At 40.3% G+C, this 27016-nt stretch overlaps 1 protein-coding gene across 1 annotated transcript in view; it reads right to left on the minus strand.

The window, feature by feature from the left end:
• Window positions 1-27016, minus strand: part of IQGAP1 (IQ motif containing GTPase activating protein 1) — a 116313-nt gene that overhangs the window by 37035 nt on the left and 52262 nt on the right. Inside the window, exons 6-15 of the mRNA XM_010349494.2 lie at window positions 26295-26362; window positions 25077-25190; window positions 24323-24501; window positions 22459-22543; window positions 18930-19093; window positions 18038-18122; window positions 14958-15121; window positions 14604-14764; window positions 13341-13465; window positions 11296-11459 (exon numbers count right to left, since the gene is read on the minus strand). Of these exons, the coding sequence (XP_010347796.1) occupies window positions 11296-11459; window positions 13341-13465; window positions 14604-14764; window positions 14958-15121; window positions 18038-18122; window positions 18930-19093; window positions 22459-22543; window positions 24323-24501; window positions 25077-25190; window positions 26295-26362 (1309 nt within the window). The remainder of the gene's footprint in view (window positions 1-11295; window positions 11460-13340; window positions 13466-14603; window positions 14765-14957; window positions 15122-18037; window positions 18123-18929; window positions 19094-22458; window positions 22544-24322; window positions 24502-25076; window positions 25191-26294; window positions 26363-27016) is intronic.

A 27016-nucleotide genomic window follows, 5' to 3' on the forward strand; every position in this document is an offset into this window, starting at 1 on the left:
AACGACATGGGCTAGTGAATATATATGAATATACAATATTCTGAGGAAGTCAATGTTCTCTAAGACTAAGACTATCAGGTCTTATTTTAACCAGAACCTTTGAATTATCACATTTAAAGCCAGGAGTCACTACAGGCAATCTACATTTCTCACCAGCTGCTACCCTAAAACTTGAATGTTAAATCAGTTACTGGGAACTTAAAGGTACATTTTCACACAGAAACATACTGAATATTGTGATTACTTTCCTTAGTACAGCTAACAAAAGCCTTGCAGTATAGTCTGAGTTGACTACTGGGGACAGAGATGATATACTGGAGGTGACTTACTTTCCTCTTCCTAAATTTGTTTAGACAATTTTCTTTTTTAAAAGAGCTTGTTGGTGATCATTTGCTCTGAATAACATTTTAAACAGAATTAGATTAGTAGAAATATCTTCCTTTAGTATCTTCCAATTTTCAAGAATGTGGCTGCTGGCCGGGCGTGGTGACTCACACCTGTAATCCTAGCATTTTGAGAGGCTGAGGCAGGCGGAGGTCAGGAGTTCAAGACCAGCCTAGCCAACATGGTGAAACCCCGTTTCTGTTAAAAATGCAAAAATTAGCCGGGCGTGGTGGCATGTGCCTGTAATCCCAGCTACTCAGGAGGCTGAGGCAGGAGAATCACTTGAACCCGGGAGGCAGAGATTGCAGTGAGCCAAGATCATGTAATTGCACTCCACCCTGGGTAACAGAGCAAGACTCTGTCTCAAAAAAAAAAAAAAAAAAGAATGTGGCTGCCATCTTCCGATTTGGGGAAGTAGCTTACGGATTAGCCCCAGGTAGTCACTACTGTTACTGAGAGTTAGCACAACAGAATTCTACTCCTACCTACTCTCAGTGTGAGAGTCAGAATCAGAAACCACTGCTGATACCTCGCCAGATTTCTGTGGTCATAGTGAGGTTATATAAGCTTTAACGATCTCAAAAAGTGGGGGTCCTTTGTTAAGATGACTCTAAGGTCTTTATAAAAAGCATCAATTCAGCAGATTACTGGGCAGTTTTCTATAGCAAAGACAAGGCACTTTATGTTTTAAAGTGGCCGCATTGTGAGAATCGTGTTTGTGGTGAACTGGCAGACTCAACAAAATTAACATACTCTTGAGGCTTGAGCTAACAGCAACTGGTGCAAACAGCAGCTCAAAAATTCGTTTAGATTGCTTGATGTGAATATAATGTGCCAAGCCACAAATGAGGCAGAATAAACAACTTGGTAAATCACCATAACTATGTGTCCAAACGAGGCAGGGTCTGAACTTTGAGGCAAAGTCAAACATTTCACTGCCCAACAGTTGAAGCCACAAAATCTTAGGGAAGGCTTGGCTTTCCTCCTGTTTTATTATAGAGAGAGACATAACATTTCATTCAATATAGTAAAGCACATATAGTAAACCACATTCCCTGCAATTTATAAAGAGTGCAGGTGACAGGATAAGGCGAAAGGAAGGCATCTGAAATGGAAAGCAGTGATTTCTCTTAAACGCAGCGTTTTAGAAAGAAAGATCATCTAAACTAATTATGGGAGGTGCTGGCCTTGCAATTCTAAGAGGCACTGTCCTAATTTTAAGAAGCTCACAGTCTTGGGAAAGGAAAAGAGTAAACATAAACAGAATGCAAGAACAAATGAATCACTTAAAAGCTGCAGAACCTAGTACCTTCCTACCACTAGTTGCTTTCTATTACTGAAAATAGAAAATGACCACACATTATCCTCTAGAGTCCTACAAATAACTACTGGAAATACTAGGCAATAGTTCCAATGTGAGACAATACAATGAGTCAGCTACAGGCTTGTGACAACTTCAATTGAGAAGTCATAAGCAAGAGGGTTGATGGTCCAGTCTCTAACAGAAGCAGCATAAAAATCTTTGCATCATAAAAATAGAAGCATTTCCACAGAATCAAGCCATTTTTGGTTCACTTTTAGGATAATCATACATCAGATATCTGAGCAGAATCTGCTGTAAGGAAAGCTGTGAGGTTAGCACAAACTCTCTTGCATTGAGAGAGAAAGGCAGAACCTTTCTGAGAATTCAGAATTCAGTTTTTCCTGCTTCGCACAAACTAAAGTAAAACCTTTCATACATGCTCCTTAAGAAATTAGTAGAGCAATAAACAGTATGAAACGCAACAAAAAGTGAATGGATGGGTGTCTCAGGTGTTTCAGGGAAACATAATATAGAAAAGCCCCTCACCAAAATGAAGAAGGAAAGCGAGACGGCATCCACTACCTCATCCCAGTGTAAGAAGAAACAGCTTCTTTCTGCTCCAATTAGACTGAATAAGATGACAAAACCCAGATCCTTTCAGTAAAATTTGTTTTAAAGAGATCATCTAAGATGAACTCCAATCACTGAGCAGAGTATTAAAACCCAGGCTAGATATTATGGAGAGAAAAGAGATTTGCTGTAAAAATTCTATATAAGACATATTAAAGTACAGCTCCGTAACAACTCTGACACTTAGAAACATACTGATTGCATTTCAGAAGTGGTAAAGAGATAGGGACCAGAAGTCAAAATAAAAAAAAAAAAGAGTGGGCAATGACTGGAGGGAGAAGAGGTGAAGAAGCCACAAAACATAGGGAAAGGAAGGGAGAAGCAGCAAAAGAATGACAATGTTACGTACATGTATATATGGAAAGCACATACTCACATACCCCTCTAAAGGGCACCTCTCACCCCTCAAATCCTTTTAAAAAGCCTTTACTTACTATGTGGCATGGTTTGCATGTATGATGATAGATTTCAATACTATATATATAAATATATAACCACATATATATCACATACACACCTAAACACAAATACACAAATCTGTACATTTATCAACTATACAACACAAGCACTGACTTAATCAGGAAGGAGTATAGTCCTTATGGTCACTGCTAGCTTAGTTACCAGATAGTGGAATTTCAGGGAAAGAATGAGAACTGGGGAGTGGTGGCACAGATTTGGGAGGGTTGGGACAGTAACAACGTATCAAACAAAAAAACTATTTTAATATCCTAACTGGTCCGGCTGTGCTGGTGTGAACCAGCTTATTACTAGCTACATACATGTAAGCATGTGTGTACAACTGCATATAGAGAGAGATTTAAGTCACTCATATTCTTTCTTCCTTTTTTTTTTTTTTTTTTGAGATGGAGTCTTGCTGTCATCCAGGCTAGAGTGCAGTAGTGTGATCTCAGTTCACTGCAACCTCCTACTCCCGGGTTCAAGCAATCCTCCTGCCTGAGCCTCCTGAATAGCTGGGATTACAGGTGCACGCCACCACACCTAGCTCATTTTTGTATTTTTAGTAGAGACAGGGTTTTGCCATGTTGGCCAGGCTGGTCTCAAACTCCTGACCTCAAGTGATCTGTCTGCCTTGACCTCCCAAAGTGCTGGGATTACAGGCGTGAGCCACCACACATGGCCTAAGTCATTAATATTCTTAGTTATAAAATGAGTTCCGGAGGATCCCTGAAGTCCATGTCCTACATTCAGACTTTACTACTCATGTCTACTAATCCACTTTTATCAAGAGTTCCACAAGCACTAAATTTAAATGAACAGAGAAGTGACATCAATGAAAATGGTAAAGACCTCTGAAAATCCTCTCCACCATGAAACACACACACACACACCCCCACTGGCAAACAATCACCAGCATCAGTTTTCCTTTCTTTTTTTCTGACATGGAGTTTCACTCTTGTTGCCCAGGCTGGAATGCAGTGGCATGATCTCAGCTCACTGCAACCTCCGCCTCCTGGGTTCAAGCGATTATTCTGCCTCAGCCTCCCAAGTAGCTGGGATTACAGGTGCCTGCCACCACGCCCGGCTAATTTTTTGTATTTTTAGTAGAGATGAGGTTTCGCCATGTTGGGCAGGCTGTTCTCGAACTCCTGGCCTCAGGTAATCTGCCTGCCTTGGCCTCTAAAAGTGCTGGAATTACAGGCGTGAGACACTGTGGCCAGCCATTTTTTTTTTTTTTTTTTTTTAAAGACAGGGTCTTCCTTTGCCACCCAGGCTGGAGTGCAGTGGCACAATCTTGGCTCACTGCAACCTCGGGCCCCCAGGCCCAAGTGATCCATCTCAGCCTCCCAAATGCCTGTCACCACAGGTGCACACCACCATGTCCAGCTAATATTTTTGTTTTTTGTAAAGACGGGGTTTTACCATTTTGCTCAGGCTGGTCTCAAATTTCCAGACTCAAGCTATCCACCCGCCCTGGCCTTCCAACGTGCTGGGATTACAAACATGAGCCACTGCACCTGGCCAGTTTCTTCAATAAGATAGAGATTAACCAAAGGCTTGAAGAAATTGGAGTGCATTCAAGAAAAACAGCTGAAACTCAGTAAGAACAATGAGTTCTGTGGTGCTTAAAACTGCCCTATTCCAATCTGCCCCTCCTGCCACCCCTTCAAAGCCCCATTCCCAGAGAACTGTCATTAGCTGACCTATTCAGAACTCACACTCTCGCAAGGCTGTCTTTATTTGACCTGACCAAGAGCTCATCCACTGCAAATAGCCTTTTTTCCAGGAGCATTTGTGAAAAACATTAAGGATAACAGTTTAGGCAAACAAAAGACTAACTAAAAACCTTATAAGAGCTGGAGAATGAGATGTTCATGGAGAGTTCTGACAACTTGACATATTCCTGGATGGGCTCTAGAGGGCAACAGTGTATGTGTGGGCTTTGCATATGCTCAGAAAAGATCTGATAAAGCTCCAAGCTCTCACCTCTGGCTGACCTTGAGGCTCTGGGCAAGTATGAAGTCGGGGTTAAAGCAGAACTCCCAACTGCCTGACCGAGTGTTGAAGGTGTGCCCCAACATGCACACAGAGACCCCCAGCAAAGATCTGCCTTACTGGTTCTAGGCACTGAAGAAAACTCTTTTTAATCATCAGCTGACCACTAACTAACCAAGCACAGACTTCAATGGATAGATATGACCAAGAACACAGACTTTACAGAAAAATCACTAAACCACAAACAGTGACAAGAACAAACGCTCAAGAGAGGGTGGAATCTGATTTCCAGGGCTGCCACACTTTATTATTAAAGTGTCTAGTTTAAAAAAAATTACAAGACATGCAATGAACCAAGAACGCAGATCTACACATAGGGGGAAAAAGCAGACAACAGAAATTATCCCTAAGGAAGCCCCAAGTTGGGCTTCTAGACAAAAACTTAAATCAGCTATTTTCAATCTGTGCAAAGAACTAAAGGAAACCACGTCTACTGAACTTAAGTATGAGAATGTCTCACCAAATAAAGAATACCAATGAAGAGATAGAAATTAATTTTTAAACAGCATATCAAAAATGAAATTCTGGAGTTGAAATGTACAATAACAAATGAAAAATTCACTAGAGGGACTCAACCACAAATCTGAGCAAGCAGAAAAAAGAATAAGCAAACTTGAAGATATTTTATTTTAAATTTTAACGTCAATTGCCATTATCCAGTCTGAGGATCAGTAAGAAAAAAGAATGAAGGAAAATAGACAAAGCCTCAAATCATAACCAATATATGCCTAGAAGGCAAGGAGAGAGAAATGGGCAGAAATAATACTTAAAGAAAATCTGCAATATACCTATAACAAGTACAGAGAGGGGACTTGGAAATCAAAAACTATGTCACAGTCAGTCAGATAGGTTTTCGGAAGGCCAGATTCACCCAGAGTTGGAATGAGTCAAGACTGTCAGTGAAAGTGGGGCGAGTTCACCCCTGATCACAGTCTTTACTGATGGTAAAGGTGTCAACAGTGTCAGCCTCCTGCACGGGCAGCCTCTCACAATAATGGCCCAGAAGATGCAAACAGACAAGACAAGAACAGAAGATTAGGCGGGCAGGAAGAGGGGGCAGCTGCAGTCTCACTTGGGACAGGCCAGGAGGCCACCACCTGTCCCTAGGATTGAAACAGAAAGCATGCATCAGCTCCCTTCAGCCAGTGCTGTTAGCCCTGTGGCCATGCCAGCATCAACAGCCTTTCCCCTCACAAGGCCCCCTGTGCAATGCAATGAATGGACCTGCCTGTCACCCTGCTGAACACAGTTAATAATATAACTTATTATTTTTGTCGAAAGATTATTTACGCTGTGTTAGTGGTGTGGAAATGTAATTCTACATCTTCAGCATTCATTTGCAAGGGTTCTAATAAACATTGTGTTTGGTTTCACTATGAAGTGCCTTTTAGATTTCACCATTTCCTTCACTTCCCTTTGCATTTGAGATCCCTGCTAGAAACCACAGCAACCTGTATCTTCTACTAGGAGGATATGTTAGGAGGTAACAATCAGTAAAATTGTCCATTTGTATTGTTAGAGGTGTGTGAACCAGAGAAACTACATCTTGACTAGGAGCCAGGTAAAATGAGGCTGAAACCCACCGGGCTGCATTCCCAGACAGTTAGGCACTCTAAGTCACAGAATGAGATAGGAGGTTGGCACAAGATACAGGTCATAAAGACCTTGCTGATAAACGATTCTGCAGTAAGGAAACTGGCTAAAACTCCCCCAAACCAGGATGATGACCTCTGGTCATCCTCACTGCTAAATTTCTGCCAGCACCATGACAGTTTACAAATGCCATGGTAACATCAGGAAGTTACCCTATATGCTCTAAAACGGGGAGGCATGAACAATTCACCCCTGTTTAGCATATCATCAAGAAATAATCATAAAAATTGGCAAACAGTGGCCCTCAGGGCTGCTCTGTCTATGGAGTAGGCATTCTTTTATTCTTTCACTTTCTTAATAAACTTGCCCCCACTTTACGGACTCACCTTGAATTCCTTCTTCTGTGAGATCCAAGAACCCTCTCTTGGGGTCTGGATCGGGACCCCTTTCCTATAACAGTATTGCAGCTCAAAACAAAACAAAACAATCCCCCCCCAACACAAAACTCCAAACCATGTGGCTTCACTGGTGACTCGTAGCAAATGTTTAAAGAACTAGCTAATCTTTTACAAACTCTTCCAAAATATAAAAGGAATATTCCAGGTCACGAGGCCAGTATTACACCGATACCGAATCCAAACACAAATGTATCAGAAGAAAATAAAACTACAGACCAAATTTAAATTAAGATCTTTTGATTGCTAAATTTGGAACTGAGTGATAAGTATTTTTAAAGACACTCCCAAATGGCTATGGAGACTTAGATGCTCAGGTGATGCCTTAAAACAAACAAAAACAAAAACACCCAATGTGTAGTTCACCCAGCTGGGCCTGGCAATGTTAAGCAGCTTTTCCTTTAACTTCCCCCGACTTCCTCCGCCTTTGATGAAGTCTGAAAAGTTATTCCACAGCAAAAGGAAATGCTTCAAACTCTAGTCACATCCTTGAAAAGTTTAACTCTGATTACCCAAACAAAAGGCACCCACAGCCTTTTAGCATGAGTGACAGCTATACAAGTTATATCCTCAATCTACTTCCCTTTTTAGATATGAAAGACAACCTAGCTTATTCTCCCAAACCCCACTCCTCTCAGTCAGATATAAGGCTCCTTTTGGACTTTCCTAGCAGCAAAAACAAACATTACTACCAGCAGCATACACAGAATCACAGTAACCTGATTATCACATTAGAGATTCTGCATCAGTAGAATTAGACTTTAAGCTTAGGAATCTTGTATTATTTTCAAAATGACTTTGTCAACGTTCTGATGACCGGCCAAGTTTGGCAAACGCCAATCCAATAAAATGAGTCAAAGACAGAGACTTCCATTTCTAGTTTCCCTAGAGCCAACTACTTCTCATCTGAGTATGTAAAATCAGCTGATCTCAATTTCCTGGCTATGAAATAGTAGTTGTGATTCAACCCTCTCCATAGCATCAAGTGACATTCAGCATAATAATGTCTCTTAAATCACACTTGGTACTCCCTATCAGATACTACATTTGCAGGATTAGGACAGGGTAGTGTCAACAAATGCCATGGCAATGTAAGCAAAGATCTGTCAACATCATAATATTATCAGCATATAAAATTACCCACTCCTCTACCCTTCACCCAAACTTACAAAGCCCACACGAGTATCAGTGTGCAAAAAGCTCCAATACACTAAACTCTTGGTCTGTTTTTAGGCCTCTGGCTTCTCAGAATTGAAAACGTCTCTCAGCCCCTCACTGGCTGCCTCACTTCAGGAATCTTCTGAAGGCTATGGTTCTATCCAGTTGTTGTTACTTAGTAAGCACTTAAAGGGAGATCAATCACAATTAGAAAAACAGATGTAATTATGCTTTAATCAACAAATATATGGGAGCCTACTACATACAAGGCAACTTCCTAGACAGCAACAGTATAAAAACAGGCAGAAACCTTGTCAATTTCCTCAGCAAACTAGGTGGGGGTAAGACAAACATTTTAAACGTGAGTTTGTGTTACAATTACTTTGAACAACTTTATGTTCATAATCGCATTATTTCTAATAGCCACACTGGAAAAAAACAGTATGTCTATCAAGTCATGAACAGATAAAGTGTAAATAATTCATAGGTAATCAACTCATGAACGGATAAATAAAATGTGGTAAGGTGGAAATAATCCATGGGTCATCAACTCATGAGTATAAAATGTGGTATGACCATACAACAGAATATTATTCAGCAATAAAAAGAAATGAAGCGCTGATGCTACAAATTGGATAAACTAAGCTAAAAGAAGCCAGTCACAAAGGACCATACATTGCATAATTCCATTTATATGAAATGTTCAGAATAGACAAACTCATAGACAAAGCAGGAGTCTGATGGTTGCCCAGGGCTGGGGGAGTTTGAGGGAAATGAGCTCCTCTTGGGGTGATGAAAATGTTCAAACGCTGACTATGGTGATGACTGCATAATTCTATCAACATACTCAAGACCATTCATACTGAATTGTATGATATGAGAATTATGTGTCAATTAAGCTGTCATAAAAAAAACCTCATGACATTATCTATTAAAGCTTCACATATAGCCAGGCATGGTGGCTCATGCTTGTAATCCCAGCACTTTGGGATGCTGAGGTGGGCGGATCATGAGATCAAGAGATTGAGACCATCCTGGTCAACATGGTGAAACCCCATCTCTACTAAAAAAAATACAAAAATTAGCTGGGCGTGGTGGTGTGCACCTGTAGTCCCAGCTACTGGGGAGACTGAGGCAGGAGAATTGCTTGAACCCAGGAGGCAGAGGTTGTGGTGAGCCAAGATTTCGCCATTGTACTCTAGCCTCGGCAACAAGAGTGAAACTCTGTCTCAAAAAAAAAAAAAAAAGCTTCATATACAGGTATTCTCTGTCGCCATAACTCCTCTCCAAAATGTATACCTAACAGAAATGCACATATATATTTTTTAACCAAAAGGCCATGTGTGGTGGCTTACACCTGTAATTCCCAACACTTTGGGATGCTGAGGCATGCAGATCATTTGAGGTCAGGAGTTTGAGACCAACCTGGCCAACATGATGAAACCCCATCTCTACTAAATATTAAAAAAAAAAAAAAAAAAAAAAAAAAAATTTAGCCAGGCATGGTGGCTCTCACCTGTAATCCTAGGTACTGAGGAGGTTGAGGCAGGAGAATCGCTTCAACCTGGGAGGTGGAGGTTGCAGTGAGCAGAGATCACGCCACTGCACTCCAGCCTGGGTGACAGAGCAAGACTCTGTCTCAGAAAAAAGAAGCACTATTTACAACAATCTGAAGAAGAAAAAAAAAAAAACTTCACCAATAATATATGACCATACAATAAAGTAGTACACAACAATGAGAATGAACAAAGGATGGCTCCATGCAACCACATGGATACATACCATTAACATTATTTAGGGCAACGGAAGTTGGACACAAAGGAGCACATAAGGTATGATCCCATTTAAATATAGCTCGAAAGTGAACAGAAATCAACTATATTTTTTTTCTTTTTTGTGAGACAGGGTCTCACTCTGTAGCCCAAGCTGGAGTGTAGTGGCGCAATCTTGGCTCACTGTAACCTCCACCTCTGGGGCTCGAGTGATTCTCCTGCCTTAGCCTCCAAGTAGCTGGGACTATAGTCTCATCCCACCACACTCGACTAATTTTTTGTATTTTAGTAGACACAGGGTTTCACCATGTTACGCAGGGTGGTCTCAAACACCTGAGCTCAGGCAATCCACCCGCCTCAGCCTCCCAAAGTGCTGGAATTAGAGCCACCATGTCCACCCCTGTGGTGTTATTAATAGAAATCAGTATAGTGGTTACTACCAAATGGACGGTGGCTAAGGGTGAAAGGGGATATGAGGAAGGTCTCTGTGGTTATGGTAATGGGTTCTACAATCTGAATGCCAAATACACAGGTGTGCCTCCTTTTGAAAATCTGTGAAATTGCATACCCATATCTTTCTTTCTTTTTTTTTTTAGACAGAGTCTTGCTCTGTCCCCCAGGCTGGAATGCAGTGGTGCAATCTTGGCTCACTGCAACCTCCACTTCTCAGGCCCAAGTAATTCCTGTGCCTCAGCCTACCGAGTAGCTGGGATTAGAGGCATGCACCACCATGCCCAGCTCATTTTTGCATTTCTTTTTTTTAAAGTAGAGATGGGGTTTCACCATGTTGGCCAGGCTGGTCTTGAACTCTTGGCCTCAAGTGATCTGCCTGCCTTGGGCTTTCAAAGTGCTGGAAATACAAGCGTGAGCCACTGCGCCGAGCCCTGGATCTTATATTTCAATAAAGAATTTACTGAAAGAGACACAAGAGACTTGTCAACAACAAATAAAGAACAAAAATCCAAATGTGGCCGGGGGCGGTGGCTCAAGCCTGTAATCCCAGCACTTTGGGAGGCCAAGGCGGGTGGGATCACGAGGTCAAGAGATCGAGACCATCCTGCTCAACATGGTGAAACCCTGTCTCTACTAAAAATACAAAAAATTAGCTGGACATGGTGGCGCATGCCCGTAATCCCAGCTACTCAGGAGGCTGAGGCAGGAGAATTGCCTGAACCCGGGAGGCGGAGGTTGCGGTGAGCCGAGATGGCACCATTGCACTCCAGCCTGGGTAACAAGAGCGAAACTGCATCTCAAAAAAAAAAAAAAAAAAAAAAAAAAAAAAAAAAATCCAAATGTGTAGAACAGCATGAGCTCCTGGAAGGTGGAGTCTATGTCTCTCACATTTTTGTGTCCCTCCAATGCTGTGAATCTAAGGGTGCCCAGAAAGTGTTCACTGAATGAATCAAGGAAGATATTCCTACCTCTAACTTTGTTCTAGGAGGACTGAGGGTCTCTGAATAGAAAGAACACCTCCAATGCCACTCACCTGGGCTTTCTCTCTCTTCGCTCTAATCAGTGTATCTTGGTAATGCTGGGCTACTTCTACAAGGACTCCCTCAAGTTTAGCTGCAGGAATCTGCAGGGCTTGCAGAGTCTTTTGGGCATCACCTTCATCCAGGGCTTCATTAATTAAACCAATGGCTAAAATCCCTAAATATAAAAAGATAGAAAGTTTTTTTTTTAAATTAAGGAAGTATATAAACAATCGTGAAACATGCTAACTAATCATAACTAATCATAAATCTACCTAAGAGTAACCATGATTGCAACTTACTATTAAGCAGCACTGTTTTGTTTTGTTTTTTAAATATTAGTTTGCTTCATCTGAACTTGTTTGTATTCATATTCCTATTGAAAGCTCAAGTCCTTTTGTTTCATTTTTAACTGCTCTAACTTAAAAGTGACGAGGAGTTTGATGAAACTGGTCTTATCGTGTAGCTTTCAGGTGCATTCGAATGTATAATCAAAACCATTCTTGAGTCACAAAGAATCATAAAAAGGTTCAAGAGTTCTTAAAAAGTCAACTAATTCAACTCTTTTATAGAAGAAATATCAAGGCTTAGCAACCTCTTCTCCAAGATTATACAGCAAACAAATGGCAGAAGAAAGATCCAAGCCCGGGGCTCCCTAATGCAAGGCAAGGCTCTTCCCACAAGTCAGCTGAACATTTTTCACAGGAAACAAATTAAAATGAGAAACGTTCACTCCCCAGTTATCTTAGGCAGCCATGCTGCTTTTGTAAGGACTCTGCTATATAATAAAAAGTCTGGCTGGTCTTTGTCTTTGGGGAAGACTCTAAGACCCTTGGAATATCCTGAGTGATAGGATGTCTCTGTTATTCATGGTGGGCCCCTTTGCTCACACCTGAATTTATGCCAACCAATGACTTCTGGTTGGCCTCTTTTTTTGTTGTTGTTTTTTTTGAGATGGAGTTTTGCTCTTTGTTGCCCAGGCTGGCGTGCAGTGGCATGACCTTGGCTCACTGCAACCTCTGCCTCCTGGGTTCAAGCGATTCTTCTGTCTCAGCTTCTTGAGTGGCATTACAGGCACCCACCACGATGCCCAGCTAATTTTTGTATTTTTAATAGAGACAGAGTTTCATCATGTTGGCCAGGCTGGTCTCGAACTCCTGACCTCAGATGATCTACCTGCCTCGGCCTCCCAAAGTGCTGGGAATATAGGCATGAGCCATCACACCCAGCCCTGGTTGGCCTCTTGACAGTTTCAGGATAAAGGCTGGCCATGCTGGAAAGATCAACCATTGAGGTTTAGAGTCATGTGATACCAGCCTGGCCTCCCAACATCCAGGAAGCAGAGGCCAAATGAAAATTGAGTTTAATCACAAAGCCAGTCCTATCAATCACGCATATGCAATGAAGCCCAAATAAAAACTCTGAACACTCAAATCTCAGGTGAGTTTCCCCGACTGGTGATACACATCAATATGCCAGGAGAGTGACACATCCTGAGAACACAGAAGCTTCATGTTGGGTACTCTCACAGACATTGCTTGATGATTCTCTTCTTTCAGCCGATCTTGATTGATTTATATATTTTATAATAAAATTGTAATCCTAAGTCTAGCACCTTCTTGAATTCTGTGAGTCATTCTAGCAAATTATTAAACCTGAAAGGGTAGAAGGATTCTCCAAATTTGCAGCCAGTTGTTTAGAAGCACAGTGGCCTGGGAACCCTGCAGCTTTTAGCTGTTGTCTGAAGCAAGAGGAGTTTTGTGGAGGACCACGCCTTCAACCTGTGCAACTGGACTTAATTCCATGTAGTGTCAGAACTACCTGTTATATTACCATTTAAAAAGAAAAGATCCTGTTCAATTCACCTCCCCCCAAAATTTAGTTCTTACTGGACATACACCTAATTATAGCAATTGCCTGGTGTTCTCAAAACAATACCCAACTTTAGCTTTTTGTGAGATATTTTTCATCCTTCTAGGAGTAGTATTTTGAACCACTTCATGGAATCACATTATCATTAATGGTGACATTATTGGGGGGGGACAGGAAGATAACTCACTCTCATGTTCCTCTTGCACAACCAGGTTCACATGGTCCACGCAAGCTTGGATGTCATTCCATGTAATGAATTCATTATTCTCTGCATGTGCCTGAGCTTTCAGTTTCATCAACTCATCAAGATACCTGCCCCAGACCCCCAAGTAAAAAGACAATTAAGCACAGCGTTTTAAAATATTCAAGAAACAAAGATTGTTAGGGTACCACTTGATATATTCTCAAGGCCAGTGCTGGAACCATGTAGTTACTTTAAATGAAGTGCAAAAATGCAACAGAAATCACTTATGCTCAATATCCTGTTACATGTACTAAATTCTACGCGAGGACTAACTCTAGAATCAAAGGCGGCAGTTCCAATGGTTCCTCTACAGACAAGAAAAAAAGGCGACACATGAGCTAACAAATGCAGAAGGAATGACAGAGGAACAAATCCTCATTCAGCAACTTTTACTGAAGGTATTGACTTAGGAAAGATTAACAGTTGGGTTAAAAATATTAGGTGAATGCTTAATGGAGAACTGGATATTCTGATGGTGCAAAAGAGATGATGTGCTAGTGATGAAGAAAAAATGTAAAAACGCAATGGAGGTATTAAGTGGTCTCCCTAATCCAGGGATCAATCTTAGTATCTCTAATGGTGGGAAAAATGGGTTTTATATGCCTATTGGTAAGAGGCAATATGAAATACATATCACCAAAAATGTTGAACTGAATTGTGACAAGCCTGTAGGTCTAATTTCCAATTTACAGGAATAAGATGAATATGAGAAAGCAACTAGAACTATCCATACAATAGGATGCCTTATATGGTCATTGGTCCCATCCCTTTAACAAGTCGGTGTCATGAAGATAGGGACAATTCTAGATTAAAAGATACCCAAGGGACACAACAGCCAGATATAATACATGTTCCTAGGCTTGATCCTGTTTTCCACAGAACAGCTATAAAGGACAGTTTGGGAACAACTGAAGAATGAAAATGAACTAGGTAGGGTTAGATGACATTTAAGAAGTTATTATCAACTTTGTCAAAGAGTGTTATTTTGGCTATGTAACATTTCAGTAACTCTACTTATATATGTAGGAATGGAATGTCATGATATTTTTCAGCATAACAAAGAAATAAATGAATCAAAGTAGAACCAAACAAAAGTATGACCATAATAAAGTCGTAATGCCCGGAAAGAAAATAGGAGCGCTGACATACAAAATACAGAGGTAACAGCTCTGTACTAGATTCATTCCCTGCACTCTGGGCACCCACCTCTGACAGTTTTCTCCCTCAATATTGGTAAGGCCAGTAACTGAACTGCTCAACTGCTTCCACACTGTGTTCATGTCTCCTGATTCCAATGCCCTGTTGATGAGGGCCACTGATGACAACATCTCCACTGCGACAGAGAGCTCTGGGTGGGTGAGATTATGCTGTACGGAAAGGAACAGAAGGGAAAACAGTGAGGAAAGACATTCTCCAATACCAAGGGAATTATAAGTTTAATAAAACCATAGGGAAACCAAGTTTCTGCAAAAAAGTTCTACCTAACCACACAAAGAAGTGGGTATTACATTCACTTCTACCCAATTTTGCTCACAAACAGGACAGGTTCAGTGAACTCACTTCAGGACTCTGTTGCTGCAGGGTAGCCAGCTCCTTCTGATAGAGATCAGCGGCAAATGGATACACCTGGGGCAGCTGGGCTTCGGGGTTCATCAGTTCCAAAACAGTCTTCTCAGCAACACCCTTCTGGATGGCAGCATTAATTGCTGCTACTGCTGCCAATCCTGCGTAGAAAACAGGAGTCAGAAACACAGCAGCTTAGAGAGTCCTCAGGAGAAGAAGGGGCCAATATTCATGGGAAAAAATTACATCCTGTGGCTATCAGCCATAAAGTTTGAAGTGAAACTTTCACCTTTAAAAAAGCAGCCTCCTTTGTATGAAGAAGGGTGACCTGTATAGTACGTGGACCATAACGCAATAAAGATGTTTTTTTCAAAAAGCAGCCCGCTAACTGTTCTCATCCCTATTTTCTTCCCATTCAATTCATCCTATATGCTACCACTACTTCCCACATAAACCATCTCTTCCTTCTCCTACTGCCTGGCTTCTTAAACTACCAAAGCTTTCTACAATCTTTCCACCCCTTGATCTTACACAACTCAACCCATAACATTTACAAAATCTGTATTGTAACCACCTTTCCTTAAAGATGTTTTCCACCACCTGTACCTCTGCTCCCACCTCCTTTTTCCCTCTTTGTCCTGCACTAGAAACGTTCTTCTCTTTCACCTTTCATCATCCAAATCTTAGCAATCCCTTGTCTCACCTCCTCTAGATAGTTCCCTAATCAACCATCAATAAAGTGAGCCTATATTGACTCCGGTTCTACTTTTAAAACTGGAGTAACTCTGGCAAAACAACAACAACAACAACAACAGCAAGAACAAAAAAGCCACATAGACCAATGGAACAGAATAGAGAACTCAGAGATAAAGCCATGCATTTACAGTCAACTCATTTTTCAACAAAGGGACCAAGACCCCATATTAGGGAAAAGACAGTGCTATGGTTTGGATTCGGTTTGTGTGTCCCCACCAAATTGCATGTTGCAATTTGATCCCTGACATCATCCTGAGGGTATGAAAAAAAAAAAAGTAGAAACTTGATCCCCAGTGTGGTGGTGTTGGGAGGCAGGGCCTAGTGGGAGCTGGTTGGGTCATGAGAACAAATGTCTCATCAATGGCTTCATGTCATTCTCATGTTAGTGAGCTCTTGCAAGATTGGATTGGTTCTTGGGGAGAATGGAAGGGGCTGTTACAAAGCCAGGACCCCCACTGACTACACCACCCCCGCATCAGTCCCTCTTCACATGAGTCCACCCGACCTTTGATCTTCTCCACCATGTTTTGATGCAGCACAAAAGCCCTCGCCAGAAGCAGATGCTGGTGCCTTGTTTCTTGTACAGCCTGCAGAGCTGTAAGCTAATAAATTACCCCGCCTCAAGTATTCCTTTATAGCAACATAAACTGGGCTGAGACAGACAGTCTCTTCAACAAATGGTGTTGAGAAAACTGGATAACTATACGCAGAAGAATAAAGCTAGATCCCTATCTCTCATCATAAACAAAAATAAATCAAAATAAACTGAAGACTTAAATCTAAGACCTGAACTCTGAAACACTGGAAGAAAACATTGGGGCAATGCTTCAGGACACTGGTCTGAGCAAAGCCTTTTAGCTAATAGCCTGAAAGCACAAACAATGAAAGCAAAAATAGACAAACGGGACAAAAACAGACAAGCTAAAAAGCTGCTTCACAGCAAAGGAAACAACAAAGTGAAGAGACAACATACAAAATGGAAGAAAATATCTGCAAACAATCCATCTGAAAAGAGAATAATAACCAGAATATATAAGAAATTCAAACAATAGCAAAAAAACCCCCACAAATAATCCAATTTTAAAATGGGTAAATAAGGTGAATAGACTTATCAAAACAAGACATACAAGTGGACAACAGGTATATGAAAAAATGCTAGACATCATTAATCATCAGGGAAATACACAACAAAACCACAGTGAGATATCTTCTCACTCCAATTAAGATGGCTTTTATCAAAGACAAACCATAACAAATGCTAGCAAGGCTGTAGAGAAAGGGGAATGCTCATACACTGTTGACGGGAATGTAAATTACTGTAGCCACTATGGGAAACAGTATGGAGGGTCCCCCAAAAATTAAAACTATGTATGATCCAGCAATCCCATTGCTAGGTATACGGCCAAAAGAAAGGAAATAAACACTCCTATGTTGACTGCAGCTGTATTCACAATAGCCAAGATATGAAATCAACCTAACTGTCTATCAATGAATAAATGGTAAAGAAAATGTAGTGTATATACATGATGGAATTTATTCAGTCATAATAAAAGAATAAAATCCTGTCACCTGCAGCAATGTGGATGAAACTGGAGGTCATGATGTTAAGTGAAATAAGCCAGAGACAGAAAGGCAAATATCTCCTGATCTCACTCATATATGGGAGCTAAAAAAAGTGGATCTCATAGAGGTAGAGTTGACTGGTGGTTCCCAGAAGCTGGGAAGGGTAGTGGGGAGGAGATAAGAGAGGTTTGTTAAAGGGTACCAAATTGCCAGTAGATACAAGGAAAAGGTCTAGTGTTTGATAGTACAGTAGGATGACAATAGTTAATAGTAATGTATAGTTCAAAACAGAAGAATTGGAATGTTCCCAATATCAACAAAAGACAAATGTGTTAGGTGATAGATATTCCAATTACCCTGATTTGATCACTACACATTGTATGCACACATCGAAATATCATACAGCAGTGCTTCCTGGTTGGTTTTAAAAAAATGGGGTGCAGAGGGAGGGGAGGGTAGGGAGGGATAACATGGGGAGAAATGACAGATATAGTATGCACCTAAAGTTAAATAAATTTTAAAAAAAACAACAAATAAAACCACACACATGTACCCTCAAAATATGTACAACTATCATATATCAACTAAAACCACAACGACAACTAACTGGAGGAACTTTCTTGCCCCCAAAAGTACCTGGAAGTTGGTTACGGCTAGTAGGCTCAGGGTGGGGGATAAGGGTGACAGAAGCTAACCTCCGACCTTTCCATACCACAAAGCCACAACTTTTCTCCCATACTATGTCAATGGACTCGTACTTCTCTGATACTCCTGGGCAGCACTGTTTGCAGCATCCACTCCAGACTGCAGCTCCTCCTTCTGCAGGGGGTCAGCCTGACCACTCTGAGAAAAGCAAAGAAAGTTATGTAAAGATGACTCATGCCTATGACTCCAGGCCTTAAGGTTCTCATCTCAACAGCAGTCACTAGGGAGAGAACCACAGACCTAAGTGACAGCTCAGGCTACATGCAGCCAAGGTGGCAGCCCCAGCTAGAGCCAAAACCCTCTGCCAAAGCTAGGGTGAGTGACTTTACAGATACTAGTACATTCTTAAACATGTTACATCAAAATGCTCAAAGCGTTCTGAGGGGAAAATGTTTGTAGAATCTTAAGCACATTAATGCTACTTACTTTGATCAACGTATACTGGGTATCTGTAAAATGTATACTTGCCCTTATTTAGACAAAAAAGAAATCCCCTCATGTTTGTTCTAAAAAAAACCTCACAAAATCCCACACAATCTACCCTCTGCACAGTAAGTACTTTTCCAGGCTGGCCAGAGCAAACTAACAAGGTATGGTTTTGTTTTTTTTAAGTGAAAATTCCTGACAGAAGAATACAAAAAAATTCAGGTTTTTCCCAAGGTCTTTTAGTTGGAGACAGAGAGAGACAGTTGAAGTGAAGGAGTGGTTAGACTGGGGATGGGAGGGTATTGTTCGTTTATTGTAAAGGAGAATTCATAGCTCTAAAAGCAAAAGGGAGCAGAAGACAATGTGTATTTTACCTGAGGAACTTTTAAAAACTAATTTATATGCAGAGGAAAAAACTATATTAGGGAAAACAAAAAGGCAGCATGTATGTCTTTAAATGATAGCATGGATTCGAATGGATATATACAAACCCTTGCAGCTGCAACCCAGACTGTTTACCTGTCTCTTCTGCTGTTTATCACTGAGGAGCTGCTTCAAGTACCAGTCACTGTTCTGTTGCTGCAGTCCTCGAAGACCTAGGGCTGGTGACTGCAGAGCCTTGAACAAGGCCAGTGCAACTCCTTGCTCTAAAGCCAGGTCGATATTTGCTAATGCAGAAAATGCTGAGGAAAAAAGGCAAAAGATTATGAAAGGACTATGTTAACATAACAGCCTAAAAATAGTTTTCCTTCCCCAAAACCCATCTCAGTTCCAGATAAGGAAATGTAACTCAGAGAGCCTTTACTCTGTGGTTCTCAGAAGCGTAGATCTTGGGATTGGAAAAGAACCTTAGAGTCAATCTAGTCCAGGGGTTCCCAATAAGCTGTTAATTGGATTTCACACAGAGTCCTGGACCACACTGCCCGCATACTTAAGAACTTCCAGCTGTAGGCAGCTCAACACCAATATGGGTAGCAATATAGGAGCCACCAATCCAGACCAACATGATGCTTAAATTCCCTCTAGAATACCACATAGTTGTCCGGATTATGCTTACAGACTACCAAAGAGGAGAAAGTATGTCCCATGGCCATTTACTACATCTTTGGACAATTTTGTTGTAAAAATATATATATATATAAAATATATGTATATATTTTGTATATACGTATATTTATTATATATACATTTTTTACATATTTAATATTAAATGTGTAAAAAAATCTATGTGTATATGTATATATTTATATAAAATATATATTTTTTGAGATGGAGTCTCGCTCTGTGGCCCAGGCTGGAATACACTGGTGTGATATTGGCTCACTGCAACCTCCGCTTCCCAGGTTATAGCAATTCTCCTGCCTCAGCCTCCTCAGTAGCTGGAATTACAGGCCCTGCCACCACATCTGGCTAATTTTCGTACTTCTAGTAGAGAAAGGATTTCAACACGTTGGTCAGGCTGGTCTGAAACTCCTAACCTCGTGATCTGCCTGCCTCTGCCTCCCAAAGTGCTGAGATTACAGGCGTGAACTACCACGCCCAGCCTGTTAAAAAAATATTTTTAAAGCTCCAACCCTAAAGTTCACACTGAATACATTCAACTGTCCCTCCCTATGAGAGCAAATGCCTTACTAACAGCCTTCTTTCCTTTAACCACTTCTCATAAAGCATCATTTTGAATCCTCTCATCACCCTGATATTTTCTGAACGCACTCCACCCACAACAGTCAGTGCCCAGATACCAAGAGTGGTCCAACCTGTGCAGAGTGGAAGGGGCCATCTTCCCTCTCTCCACATTCTCTCTTCTAATCATAGAACCTGAGGTCACACAAACTCTATAATACATTACATGACAATGAAAACCCAGATGTTCCTTCATCTGAAAATGATAATGACGATGTCTTCCCTCACAGGAATATTTTTAAGATTAAATAAAATCATATACATAAAAGCATTTTATATATTGCTTTTTTTTTTTTTTTAAAAAAAAAAGGTATTATTAGCCTGAAAGTCAGAATAAAATAATTTCTGATTTCAGAAATGATAGCCACTAGGGAATCATAATTACTTTATTACTTTCAGTTTCCTTATTTTTCAAAGAGAAAATGTCTGTCCCCACCACCACTCACAGATAAACATCTAATTTTATCAAAGTAGCAAAAAGAAATCAAGAAAATACTAATAATCGAAGTATCTGGGAAATGGAACTAATCAATTGCAAATATTTTCATTAGTAAAAAACAAAACAAAATTAATAAGCTATTAGAAAATTAAAACAGCCCAAAGGAAAATAAAGTCTCAAACTAGAAAATGGGAAGTAGGGATAATGAGAAGACTAGAACTATTTAAAAAAAAAAAAAAAAGGAAGAAAAGGTTAAAACATTGCTAAGGATGTAAGGTCTCACTGTAGGCTCCGAAGACAGTTTATTTCTTCCTACTATTTATACCTGCCATTCAATTAACTAAGCACCATACCAAGGTGATGGCTTCTCAACCCATTTCTGCAGGTCTATATGGCTGTTAATCAACAAATCATCCATTTCTTCAATCGATATTTACTGAGGATCTGCTATAATGCTGCAAATAAAATACTGAAAAACCAAATACCCCTGTCCTCATGGAGCTTTCATAGTAGCTAAGGACAGGAAATAAAATCAATGTAGATAACAAACGACTTTCTCTAAATATATAGCATAAAATCTTACAGTGACTACAAAAGCATCCAGTAAATTTTGCTTTTTCTAGAAGTGTACATGTACTACTTAAATATGTAACTATTAAATGAGTATCTATAAACATTTATATTGCAAAGATGAAAAAGTGTGGAATGTAACTACTTCCTCTCACTGCTTTAGTTATATAACTCTAATTTTCCTTATTCTACTTAACAAAAAATAAAATTAAAACTGTTTTCATTTTTAACTGTTTGGCCTGCAGCTTTCTCCCGGGGCAGCGTCAGTGGCCTCACTGCTGTTTTTAATGCCCTAGGCAAAAAACTTACCTATAGTTACATTAATTCCTGAAACTGATACTTCCTATATCCCCCTAGCATTTAACTTTCCTTTGTCTCAGACTTTCTCTACAATTAGGAAGAGACTGCCACTTTATAGGGAATTCTGCCTTATCTTCACCCTCTTATGTATTCTAAGGATCCCTGTGAAAATCCACATACACCGAAAACCTACTCAAACCTCTAAGCAGAAGTCATCATCCCCTTCTTTATTCTGTAACTGCAAGCAGTCTTGGCACCTTGCTCTACTCAAGCTGCCTTAAAAGTACTCATTTGCATGTCTGTCCTCCCCACTATACTGAAAGGTATTTGAGGAAATTTTTATTATTTTGCTTCTCTGACTACATAAGAATAATATGAATAGAACATTTTAAGAACATATACATATTATTATTTTCTTACATGTACTCATAACTGATTCTTACAGGACTAGCAAGGAAAAACTATAAAGGTTATAAAATACCAAACAATAAAGTAGAGAAAAATCCCTTAGTAAAACAAAAAATATTTTATGTACTCTATGCGACAGGTTCAAGCGATTCTCCTGCCTCAGCTCTCCAAGTAGCTGGGACTGCAGGCGCGCATTACCATGCCTGGCTAATTTTTGTATTTGTAGTAGAGATGGGGTTTCACCATCTTGGCCAGGCTGGTCTCGAACTCCTTACCTCAGGTGATCTGCCTGCCTTGGCCTCCCAAAGTGCTAGAACTACAGATATGTAAGTGCTGGGATTACAGTCACTGTGCCTGGCCAGGAAAATAATTTTTAAAAGCATGTAATAGGGTGAAAGAGTGAAACTGTAGCCAAAAAGACTACTGTGATGCTACTGCCAGTGTACGAACAAGGTGCTGACTGAAGACAAATGATAACTAAAATGGAGACGTAGAAACACAAAAGATTGTTAATAAGCAATTATCATTAAACAAATCCAGTAATGTTTAAAATACATAAATTAAACCATATTGTAAGTCCCAGAATAGATCAACATTCACATTACATTATAATATCCCTTTAAATGCCTGGCTCAGGAACATACTTACTATTGACTTTGTTTACATTGCCTTGAATTTCAGCTTGCGTGAGCAGCTCCTCATAAACATCTCTTTCTCTCTCTGAGTTTTCTGTCTGAGGATGAGTAAAAAGTATAATTAGCATAAGGTGTCTAAGAAGACCACATAAATACACTTGTGCGCCTCCTGCTCCATAACACTACCAAGAATATGGTGTAGCTTAAGATTCTTTACAAAGAACAAAGCGCGCACAGTAGCTCGTGCCTGTAATCCCAGTGCTTTGGAAGGCCAAGGTGGGAAGACGGCTTAAGGTCAAGAGTTTTAGATCAGCTTGGGCAATACAGTGAGACCACATCTCTAAAAAAAATTTTTTTTAATTAGCCCAGTGTGGTGGCACATGCCTGTAGTGCCAGCTACTCAGGAGGCTGTGACAGGAAGATTGCTTTGCCCAGAGGTTCAGGGCTACAGTGAGTTATGACTGCACCACTGCACTCCAGTCTGGGCGATGGAGCGAGACTGTCTCAAAAAAAAAAAAAAAGACAGAGTCTCACTCTGTCACCCAGGCTGGAGTGCAATGGTGCGATTTTGGCTTACTACAACCTCCATCTCCTGGGTTCATGAATTTCTCTTGCCTCAGTCTCCTGAGTAGCTGGGACTATAGGCGCGTACCACCAGGCCCAGTTAATTTTTTTGTATTTTTAGTAGAGACAGGGTTTTACCCTTTTGGCCAGGCTGGTCTCAAACTCCTAACCTCAAGCGATCTGCTCACCTTGGCCTCCCTAAGTGCTGGGATTGCAGGCAGCATATCCTTGCCTCAGAACTGAGCAAAAATGGGTACATACAGATTTACAATTTTGGAGTCTCACTGGTGATGCAGGCAGGGACATGGCAGCAGCTACTTGCCTGCAGGCCAGTTTGGCACCTAACTGGGAAACTGAAATCCCTGCTCTATCATAGAGATACAAAAAATGTTCTGAGAGCAGGGTTGTCTTCGTTTTGCCATCAGCCACCAATTTTAACAATGAGTAAATAAATTTGTGTGAACTATTTATTTACTTATTTATTTATTTATGAGAGAGTCTTGCTCTGTTGCCTGGCTGGTACAATCTTGGCTCACTGCAGCCTCTGCCTCCTGGGTTCAAGCGATTCTCCTGCCTCAGCCTCCCCAGTAGCTGGAATTCCAGACGCCCACCACATTGCCTGGCTAATTTTTGGACTTTTAGTACAGACGGGATTTCACCATGTTGGCCAGGCTGGTCTCAAACCGCTGACCTCAGGTGATCCACCTGCCTCGGCATCCCAAAGTCCTGGAATTATAGGCATGAGCCACCATGTCCAGCCTGTGTGAAGTCTTAAATGAGATTCTTAGATTCAGTTTTTCCAAGTAAGAATCACTTAACTAACTTCCACATATCCATAACAATTATACACAAATATTTTACCCCAGAGAATCTGGGAAAGAGGAAGCAATATGTTAATATTTAGAAATAATTTTTCCAGAGGGCACTATTAATTTTAATGGCTATACTCTAGAATTTGATTTACATAAAATTGAAGAAGTAGAGGTAAAATAGAATCTCATACCAAAAGATTACAAACTGCATCATTTCATTTGTATAAAATTCTCGAAATGGTAAATGGCAGCACCAGAAAACAGACTGGTAGTTGCCTGGGCTCAGGGGTGTGGGTGACTGACTGCAGAAGTGCACTAAGGAACTTTTTGGGGTGATGGTTAAATGATCACATATATTAGTCAAAACTCAAAACTGTACACTTAAAATTCGATGAATTTTGTTGTATGTAAATCATATCTCAATAAAATTGATGTTTACAATAGAGCCATATCAAATGATGGAATAATATAAATTAATTAGAATAGATGTTACATTTTTACCCTGTTTTTAGCATTTGTCATTTTGTCCTGCTTAGCCTGGTAAAGTACATCCTGGTAGGTGGATGCCAAGGGCTCGTCAAGATTTACAAGCATGGCATTGGGATTTTTCAAAGCTGCAAACGTGTCGGCTGGCATTCTACGGTCAATAGCTTCATTAATAGCAATAACAGCAGCATGTACTAAAAAACAAAAACAAACAAACAAAAAAAAACAATAAAAACACCAAGATTATACAGAGTAAAGGCCGTATACTACAATAGAAAGCAACATTGCACCCCCCTATTACAGAGGCTCCTTTTCACAGAGAAATAATGACCAGGGTTCGAAGACTGGCTTCCTGGGTACTATGAACCTAGCCTCTTCCTTATGGTACGCAAAGCCACAGCTCCATCTGCAATCCATGTTTGGGATGCTGAATTTGGAATTTCACAGATAAATATTCATAAGAGAGTCTTGCAAGGAGCACTTGCTATGGAGTTATTTGCCTAAATTACAAAGTAAACACCATAAAACAATAAGAAACTCAATGAGCCATGGAAATGTAGGACTTCCTTTTTAAATGCTTTCATTTTAATCAGAATTAATCACGTGTTTCCAACTAACAATAGCATGGAAGATTCTGTGTTTACAACTACATCTACGGACTTAAACTTGCTAGCAAGATTCATAACTTCCTAGATCATCATTACAGAATTAATTATTGGAAATGGTAGTAACAATCCCAGTTGAACCCATGAGATTTCTCTCTTCTTACATGCAGCTTCGTCCACTGAGAGTTCATTAGCCAGGATGCCCCCAATCTTGCTAAAGGCAGGCATCTGGATGCCATACTTCTCCAACTCAGTCTTCATGTTGTTGATTTCTTCTTCTACAGGAGGGAATTAATACCCAATCAATGAAGTTAAGCACCTTTCCAGAACCAAGAGAAGGAAACACATTCCTCAACTATGAAATGGGATCAAATGGCATTTACCTTTTAGGGTTTTATAAGGATATAAAGATATAATGTAAGGAAAGCACTTGACACAGTAACTGGTATATAAAATTCAGTCCAACTTTATTATTATATCAAGGGCATCAAAAATAGCTATAAAGTGCGAAGGCTCTACAGGAAATAGTTTTTCAAAATGGCTACATATGGCATTTCCTACAACGAACCTATGAGTGGAACAGCTTTAATGTGAGCTCAAAAATAAAAGAATCACAAACCAAGTTATCTCAGTCTTTACAATCCAAATCATTAGCTGCTATTCAACAACTTCATTTCTAAGGCAGAAAGCCAAATGATAAAGAAAACATGTAAGGTTTGGTCTTTGCCCCAGGTCTAGCGAATAACTTCCCTGGAAGGAAAAATATCATGGACAAAAACTTTCTTACCAATTTTTAAATCTCCAGGCCTACAAAATTATCACCACTTTGAAAGACTTGAATCTAACTTACCCTTAAACAATATTACCACTGCCGTTTACTTCCCAACACCTCATCTCTTCAAGCATCTGGCTATAGCAAATACATATAGAAACACCCACCCAAATAAGCTTAAAATTTAAAATTACTAAATTTCCATCTTTGTGTCATCTCATTCCCCACTCTCCCTCTTGCTTTGCCCACAACAGATGCTTGCTGGAAGGGGAAGGGAAAGATAGTTATAAAGCTTTTTTCAACATACCTGAACTTTCAATGTTACTTGTTAATATTATTACATGTTTTACATATGTTAATGTTATCCCCAATTTATATATAAGAAAACTGAGACTCATTAATTATGTTCACCTTGTAAGTGAGAGAACAGAGCTTGAAATTCCAAGTTTAGTCTTCTTTGACCCACATTAGAGAAGCAAGTTATGCATATTTCTTTCACCTTCATTGCCAGAGTATTTTTAAAGCTCTAGGTCTTCAAAATTAGTACTGCTGGCTCCCAGGCTACTTCCACACAAGTCAAGCATTTACGGCCAAATCTGTAGCGCCTTACCTGTGAAGTCAACCTTTCCATACAGGTCTTGAATTTGAGGGGCCAGGCCTAGCTTGAACAGGTACAAACTAGAAGATACAATATGCAAAAGGTTAGGCCTCCCAGCTGTACCTAGCTGCCACCCTTAAAAAGGGAAAATCAGCATGAAGAATAGAAGCGTTCTGAACACTGAGACTCCAGTATCTACAATAGCCTCCTCTGTAGTTATAATAATACTAAAATACTCAGAGCCTTTTTTTTCAGTTTTAGATGACAACATTGTCCTAAAAAGTCACACAACACAATGCAAAGAACATTGGATTGGGAGAAATCAGCAAGCATAAATTCAAGTTCCAGTTTCGGCATAAATTCAATGTATAATTAAATGTTAACAGCTGGGCACGGTAGCTCACACCTGTAATCCCAGCACTTTGGGAGGCTGAGGTGGGCAGATCACCTGAGGTCAGGAGTTCGAGACCAGCCTGGCCAACAGGGCAAAACCCTGTCTCTACTAAAAATACAAAAATTAGCCAGGCATGGTGGCATGTGCCTATAATCCCAGCTACTTGGGAGGCTGAGGCAGAAGAATCACTTGAACCCAGGAGGCGGAGGTTGCAATGAGCCGAGATTGCACCACTGCACTCCAGCCTGGGTGATACAACAAGACTCCAACTCAAAAACAAACAAACAAAAGATGTTAACATTAATGTTAATATAATTAATAGTGAAGTCTCTTTGTTTGC

Source organism: Saimiri boliviensis, chromosome 5, assembly GCF_048565385.1.
Source record: "Saimiri boliviensis isolate mSaiBol1 chromosome 5, mSaiBol1.pri, whole genome shotgun sequence".
Classification (NCBI taxonomy): Eukaryota; Metazoa; Chordata; class Mammalia; order Primates; family Cebidae; genus Saimiri; species Saimiri boliviensis.